General features: G+C 35.7%; 1 protein-coding gene across 8 annotated transcripts in view; it reads left to right on the forward strand.

Moving 5' to 3' along the window:
* The window catches only part of LOC106874312 (uncharacterized), a 75109-nt gene extending 66846 nt beyond the window's left edge, over positions 1 to 8263 (forward strand). For 4 of the 8 annotated variants that reach the window (XM_089365367.1, XM_089365346.1, XM_089365362.1 and 1 more), the window contains 2 exons: positions 1724 to 1989; positions 3952 to 8263. In XM_089365367.1, the coding sequence (XP_089221493.1) occupies positions 1867 to 1989; positions 3952 to 4230 (402 nt within the window). In that variant the 5' untranslated portion in view covers positions 1724 to 1866 and the 3' untranslated portion in view covers positions 4231 to 8263. Of the gene's footprint in view, positions 1 to 1687; positions 1990 to 3951 lie in introns of all 8 variants that reach the window. The other 4 variants (XM_089365358.1, XM_089365344.1, XM_089365350.1 and 1 more) reach the window with 2 other exon arrangements.
* The last annotated feature ends 224 nt before the right edge of the window (positions 8264 to 8487 follow it).

The following is an 8487-nucleotide window of genomic DNA, read 5'->3' on the forward strand; positions in this document are numbered from 1 at the left end:
ACTCCAAAGTACTGTTGCTGAATATCTCACGTTGTGACATTCACAAGTAGCAGTGAGACTGAACCCGGAACCATGTGGTTGGTAAGCAAGCTACTTACCACACAGCCACTCCTGCACCTATTCATTGTTTTGTTAAGGTTATCTCTACAGAGCATTGGGCCTCACAGAGGCAATGGCCAAGACCTTTGGCATTATATCATGCTTGAGAAGAAAACCCATCAAGCCAGGTAAAACCACAGTCATGGCAGATACTGGTGTCACACAAATTGGCACCTGTGCCAGTGGCACATAAAAGTACCTATTACACTCTCGGAGTGGTTGGCGTCAGGAAGGGCATCCAGTCATAGACAACCATGCCAAATCAGGCTGGAGTCTTATGCAGCCTTTCAGCATGCCAGCCCAGTCAAACCGTCCAACCCATGCCAGCATGGACAATGGAAGTTAAATGATGATGATGATGATGATATACTATAGAATTTAGACCCAGCACTGATTTTTCTACAACTTTTCATATCAAGACGTCAGACGTAAACAAACAATGTGGTCAAAGACAAAAGTGGGTAATGAGTGTATATGCCATTATTTTGGGGGTTGTTGCCCCCTTCTTCAGCGCTCATCTCACCCACTCTCACCTCCCAACACATTGCTTAATTTGCCACTGCATACAATAGTGTTAAGTTATTGGATATATCAATTTACATATTAGCCGTATTCCTGGGGCTGGTATGTAAACATTATATACCAGCCCCAGGTATGCGTCTCACATGTAAATTGGTACCCAGAAATCTTTAAACTTTGTTGGTCCCAGAAGGATGAAGATCTGTGTTGACCGGTGCAGAATTTCAACTAAAGGGACGCAACTAAGTATAGAAAGCTATTTTGTTAGTCACTCTCCCATCTTAATTATGAAAGGGGATGCTGCAAGTAAGAATGAGGTTTTATGTAGGCATTTTTAAATATTATTAGTAGCATTTCGTCTGTCTTTATGGTCTGAGTTCAAGTTCTGCCAAAGTTGACTTTGCCTGTCAATTAAAATAAGTACCAGCTGGATACTGGGGATTTATGTAGTGACCGGTACCCTCCCCCAAAATTGCTGCCCTTGTGGTCAAATTGGAAACCATTATTGTAGGCACTTAAGGTGGCAGAATTATTAGCACACCAAACAAAATGCTTAGCAGCATTTCACCTGACTTTACAATCTGGATTCAAATTTCACCAAGATAGACATAGCCTTTTATCCATTTGAGGTCAATAAAATCAGTACCAGTGGGGTACTGGGGTTGACTTACTCCCGCTCCTGGCAACCAAATTTGAAGTCTTGTTGTAGAAAGGATTTTGTTGGCATCTGGACATATGTTGGGTTAATAAACAAGTTAAACTACTGGTCAAGTGTTGGGGTTCCGTTTATTTTATTAAACCCTGGTAGGTTTTGAACTCGGAATGACTAGGAACGTAACTAAACACCTCAAGAGAACTTGGTTCACCATTCTGCCATTAATGATAATGAGGACAAGAATCATTGTCATCAGGATTATGTAAATTGTTGAAAACTTTGTCAGCTTTCATTCAGTAGAGCCCTAACCAAAGACATTCCAACCATGACCATCCCTCAGTTTTGTATCTCAGGAACTATTTTTTCCGATTCATACTTCCTCATTGAAGATGTCAGAGTTTGATTTAAGAACAGCTTGGCTGTTATTTCTTATAGCTTGAACATTTACAGAGGTTTGTAATGATAATGTTCTTATTTGTAATGAAAATGATGATGATGATGATGATGATATAGCAATAATGTTGATGTTTTGTGTAATATTAACGATGTTAATGTAATTTTGTTTTGTTTCTAATTTTGCAGCTGATTCTCAGATGGAAGTAAACTCTTCAGCTGATGTAGAGTCTGACAACCTGTCACTATATCAACCACCTCCACCTTATGAAGAGGTCATTTCTACAAATAGATATCCAATGACACCAGAAAGACAGAGAATGGTAAATACAAGACACTTTAAGCTCTCTCTTATATACAGGGATGGCCATAAGTTGCTTTATCCAGTTCTAATAACAACAATAAACAAATTTCAAAATGATATAACTTTTATTTACCCGGCAGCTAAAGTAAGATCACAGCCATGCATACCCGGCCCCGTTAAGAATACCCCTGATGCATCCGGTGATATATGTTTGAGAAGACCTGTTGAGTCAAATAAAACCAACATCGTAGCTGGGGCCAGTGCCCCCTGACTGGCTCCTGTGCCAATGGCACATAAAAAGCACTATCTGAATGTGATTGATGCCAGGCCCGCCTGTCTGGCTCCTGTGCTGGTGGCACATAAAAAGCACCCACTACACTCTCAGAGTGGTTGGCATTAGGAAGGGCATCCAGCTGTAGAAACATTGCCAGATCAGACTGGAGCCTGGTACAACCACTGGCTCTCCAGACCCAATACTTTGTCATGACAAATAATATATTTTGCTCAATAAGAAGCTATTATTTCTGGTTTTAAAATAAGGCACTTTGATATTAATATATAGAATATAAATTAGAATGTATTTCAATAAAATATACCATTATTAACATAACTAATAGGTTGTGGGAAAATATCTAATGGACTATTAGATAATGTTCACCATTTCCCCCCTGCCATTATGCAGGGGTGGTTATCAGTTGCTTTACCCATTTGGAGATGGTTTGAGATTCAGTTTCTTACAATTAAATTTTAAATGGTTGGACTGGTATTTATTCATTCACTTCACAAGATCTGCGTGAGTTCAGACAAAATGAAGGTGCTTCAAAGAAATAAACGTCTGATAATAACAAAGACCATTCAGCCCAAACCCTTCGTGTACAAACAGATATCAATAATGGCTGCAGTTCCAACTTTGTTTCACATCAACTACAGTTCTTCACCTCTACCACTTTGAATGGGTTTCCTTTCACATGGAGACATTTTTCATGTGTCTACCACATGGACAACCATGGAGGCTACCAGTTTCTCTGTCAGTCACAGCAGAGGAGAGGTGATAGTTGACTAATCCTGCCATGACCACAACATATGATTGTTTAAATACTTTGAAAAATTGGGAAAAGTTTCCTGGTTACAGACCTCATCTAAACGATGTGAGAGTTCTCCTGGAAACCATTTTCTATTTAATGTTCTTTTGCTATCATAGAATTCAGAGTTAAAAACTTGCCAACTTATGTTAATGTTGCTATTTGGTAGAGAAGACAATTTGAGATGTAGGGCAAACGACACCTCTTCGTTCTTTGAATGTAGATAGACTTGTCCATGTATTGTATGATATGTGGTAAAGTTACTTTGAATATGTCAGACAACTAACACTGACCAATAGATGACTGTGCCATCAAAGGAGTGAAAGGTCTTAAAAAGGTGGTTCATTTGAAGAAAGTCACTAATTAGACATTTAAAAAGTGTAACACTGTTATTTGTTTCAGTCATTGGACTGCGGCCATGCTGGAGCACCGCCTTTAGTCGAACAAATTGACCTCCAGGACTTATTCTTTGTAAACCTAGTACTTCTTCTATCAGTCTCTTTTGCCGAACCGAACCGCTAAGTTACATGGACGTAAACATACCAGCATTGGTTGTCAAGAGATGTTGGGGGGGGGACAGACACACACACACACATATATATACGATGGGCTTCTTTCAGTTTCTGTCTACCAAATCCACTCACAAGGCTTTGGTCGGCCCGAGGCTATAGTAGAAGACACTTACCAACAGTGCCACCCACTGTGACTGAACCTGGAACCACGTGGTTGGTAAGCAAGCTACTTACCACACAGCCACTCCTGCGAAATTATAACTGTTTTATAAATTGTAATTCTTTTTAACAGTTACTGTAATATAATAATAGAAAGGTGTTGTAACGATTATTTTAATGGTTATTGTAATGAAGTTATATAAAAGTAATTCTGTTTTAAATTTTCAGCAATCTTTCTCGTTGAACGTTCCAGTCACTCCCCCTCCGAACTACGAGACAGCCTTAAATATCTTGGCCCGCAGCCAGGAGATAGTGAATACGAAGCCCTCATTGTCATCAAGTCCATCACATCCAGATTCCATGCGAAGATGTAGATCTGAAGATATCTTATCACCTCAACATCTGCGAGATAATCTGCCGCCATTCACCTACATACCACAGTTAATCAGTAACACTAATTACAACAACAACAACAACAACAGCACTAGCAGCAGCAGCAATCGATAACTTCGTTGGTTGATTTAATTGATTCAAATGATTGATTGTCTTTAAAGTTTGGATAGAATGATTGCTTATGGTTTTATAAACAAAAAGCCACCCAAACCAGCTGCCAGTGACATTCCAGACTTGCAGAGTGTCTACAAGAACCATTTTCTTGAATAGTAATACTAATCAAGGTGCAAAAAAAGAAAAGAAAAAAAAACTGATCAACCCAAAATGTCCCTTGGTTTGTATGGCCATCACTCAATTCTGATATAAACTGGTCATTTTATATTAGAATTTCTTGGCAACCTTCAACAACCATTGTCCTGATATTCATCTGTCATTTCTGAATTTCAACTTCCAGAGATTGCACTAGTGATGCAAAATATGCCAGAAATATTTTCAAACGATTCTCTTCATAAATTCCTGATTTTTCTCTCTGAAGAGACATCCCAAATTTTCTGTGAGTGATGATGATGATGATTGTCTCCATACAGAATACAGAAAATACGACATGGTATCTAGATTTACAGAAAAATATACTTGCTACCATTTTTTTTTTTTATGTTCATTGTTTTGTTCATTTTTACAATTGTCTTTCCATGCTAGCATGAGTTAGAGGAGTGTCTTATTGTGACATGGTTTTACAACCAGATGCCCATCCTGTTAACCCTTAGCTATTTATCAAATAAGGGATCTCTGAGGCTGTCTTTGTAGTCAGAAGCCAAACAATTTAACAAGGAATATGACATTGAATTTTTCTATCTCATCAATTTTTAGAGAAATACCGATGTAAAGTTTTTTTTTTCGATTTCTGTATATTAAATCCATTCATAACATGTGTGTATAATATATATATATGAATGAATATTCTGGGAATATGTTCCCCATTCTTATACCATTTTCCTCTACAAATTTAGAGAATTGAAGGTTAGTTTGTGTATAAATCAATCATTTTTATACTTGATATTAAATTAGGTTAGAAAAGACCTACAGTCTCCTGAGAAAGAAAATGTTTGACATCTAATTTGTTGAGTGTAAGTGTGTCCTTCCATCCTTGTAAAAGGTTGGGTGATTATACATTGACGAAGCCACTGTTTTATAGTAAGAACCCCCCCCCCCACTCCCTGTATAATTTGTTTGCTAATGTGAAATAGCTGTCATTAAGTGAATTAGAATGCATTTTATTTTAGTTTTATTAGGAAAAAAAATCTGCCAATAAAATTTTGCAATTTTTGGCAGATTAGAAATTATTTCAGCAGTCAATTTTTATTCAAAGGAAAAAAAATAAATAACCAGAGCAGGAGTTGTGACTTTGGTAGTTATGAAGATTTTCTTCCATAAGTTTCTTTGAAAAGTTTGTAATTAATCTTTTCAGTGAAGTTTGAAACTAATTTCTAGTTTTGGAATATTAATGTAGAAATATTAACCAAAATCATTCTAATTCACATCAAAACCAACAAGGTGTTCCTCCGCTTCCTGTATTACTTTGACTAAAATCCTGATCTTAGATCTTGCTTCAGCAATTAATATTTTGAGGAGAATGGGATTATTTATAATCTTAAATCACCAAAAGACTCTTCACATTAATAAGTAACCATGTGCCATACTTGAAAAGTATAGACATCATTGAAAGGTGTTTTTTTTTCTTTTTTGTCCAAGAGAAATCTCTTTATAGCCATATTGTGTTGGAGCCTTATCAATGTCACACACATTTCAGCCATCTTGAGCTTGTCACATGCTTTTCTTTTTTTTAAAAAAAAACACAAAAGCCACAGCATCATGCCTGTCACTAGTGTTTACACACAACGTAGGATATATAAAAAGTTGTATTATTTAATGCTATTTCAATTGTATACAGAGTTTATTAACAAGCCTTGTATCCACTGTTTTAGTCAGTGGTGGTCTTGTCAGGAAGTTAACAGACATATTTGAGAATATTTTAGTCTCCCCTCTGCCATTTCATGAAGGAAAATAGTATCTGTCATTCCTGTTACTTTAATTACTGAGCAACCAATTTAGTTGGTTTATTACAAACAACAAACTGTTTATCTCTCCCAACTATGCAACATTACTGGACAATTGGATGCATTTTATTTCAGTTTTACTTGAGAAATAATATCAATTTGACAATCTGGGGTAGATTACAAAATATCTTAATTTTTAGGTGGAAAAAAAAAATGAGAACAGGAGCTCTTTAAATGAGATTGTTCAGCCACTAACTATTTATTATCCTTTTAATGTCCACCTTCCCCTCAGGAGTTAGACGGAATTGGCTGAAGTCTACTTTCTATGACTGGATGCCTTTTCTGTCCCCGACCTTCACCTGGTAAAATTTCTCCATGGCCCAAGATGGTTTCTGCAGAAGAAATGACCAACATTGCTTGCATGATTTTCAACCATCACATTCACACACACACACACTGGGCAGTGAGATAATGTTTATCATTTGATCTCAACTCTTCCTGATACCAAGAGTCCTTACAACCATGCTTACATCATTTCTCTTTAATCATCACAACTCAAATACCATTATTTGATACATTCCCTGAGCCAGTAAGTCTTTCCAGAATGTTCAAACATTTATAGACATAAAAACTCATCCATTTATTTTACGATACACTCTCAGTATCACATTATTCAATGTTTAGAAAAAAGAAAACTGGGATGGCCACAACTGGACTGCTGATCTGAGACTAAAGAGGTACTGAGCTGAAAAATGGAAATGATATGACTGAAACCCAAAAATCAAGGAAAGTCCCAAACAGTTTTACCATTTCCATCTGAAAATGGTAATCAATTGGTTCTGGGATTTGGTTTCAAAAATTGAAAAACAGTTGCAACCCTCTTTTAAAGAGTGGGGGACAGTGTTTTGATAATCCTCTTAATTCCTCCAAGACATATTTAACCCCCCCCCCCCTCCTTTCCAAATATTTCTAATTAATACATAACTAGTCACCTGAAATAAGTAAACTGAGAAATGGTTGAATGAGTGAGAAACAGGTAAGTTTCTTCTGTTCTCTTTGAATGGTAAAAGTGGCAATTGAAAGCGTCTTTCATTTTCTGCACTATAAAAGAACATCAACCAACACAACATTGACCAATTCCATTTACTATTTCTTACAATATAGGAAGCATTGAATGGTAATGGAATAGGTTTTGGAATTCTGTTAACCACAGCAGACAACTAGACCTCCAGTTTGTGATACCTTGTTATATTTAGGAGTTAGTATTAGGTTTTAATACCTAACTGAGTGTCCTGCTTTGAATTCTGTTCAATGTCCATTGCTATTCCAGGAATCAAATGAAATAAAAGCCATTTAAGTCTATTGCAGATCTAAGTTATTAGTAGTCTAAGGTGGACATCTACAAAGGCCAGTCTACTAAGCAATATTAAATTCTTTCAAAACATCATAGCCACGTGCCTATGCAACCCCTTCAGGTCCACTTTCACACCAACACTAAAATATATCCAGTTAATATCTTCACTAATCCATATATTCTCCCAATTTCAGGAATTAAAAATAACTGAAAATTAAAACCCAAATATTTTTGATAAAAATAAAAAAAAACAATCTGTCTTTACAAATCAACTGAAAAATTAACGAATTCATATGATTCCAGTTTTTGCATTCCATTACAAAGAGACCTCAAACAAACAAAGGTTCCTCTGTGATTAACATGGGATCACAATTCCAAATTTAAAGTGTTTTTGTGCCAAATTAGCATTTTTTTTTTATATTCAAAGAAAAAAAAAAAACACTTTCTTTTTAAATGAAATTCCGATCAGGTTTTACTGAAGCTAAATCCTTTCAAATATTTGTAAATCCACTGCTCAGACAAAAAAATAAATAAAATGTATTGCCTTTTTCAGAATAATACCATATCTATCTGTAAATGTTTGCTGTTCAAAGACAAACCTAGTATTGACTTTTAATAAAAGATTGAAGTATCTGTCAAGGCAATGCTATATGTAAAGAAAACTATTTTTATATGATTTCAATATTCTTTGCCAAAATTAAAAATATTGAATTTATGAATAAATTGTTTTAATTTATGTAACTGTGTTGTTAATGATTAACCCTTTTGATACCAACCTGGCTGAAACCAGTTCTGGCTCTGATTACAAATGTCTTGTTTTCATAGGTTTTGAATTAAAATCTACCAAACCTAAGTCACAATTTATGTTCCTAACACTAGCTGAATGACAACTAAGTTATTTTACTAAATTCTTTGTTATATTTAAAATTAATTGAAAGAAACACAAAGCATCTCTAAATA

Source organism: Octopus bimaculoides, chromosome 1 (assembly GCF_046866305.1).
Source record: "Octopus bimaculoides isolate indiv1 chromosome 1, ASM4686630v1, whole genome shotgun sequence".
Taxonomy (NCBI): domain Eukaryota; kingdom Metazoa; phylum Mollusca; class Cephalopoda; order Octopoda; family Octopodidae; genus Octopus; species Octopus bimaculoides.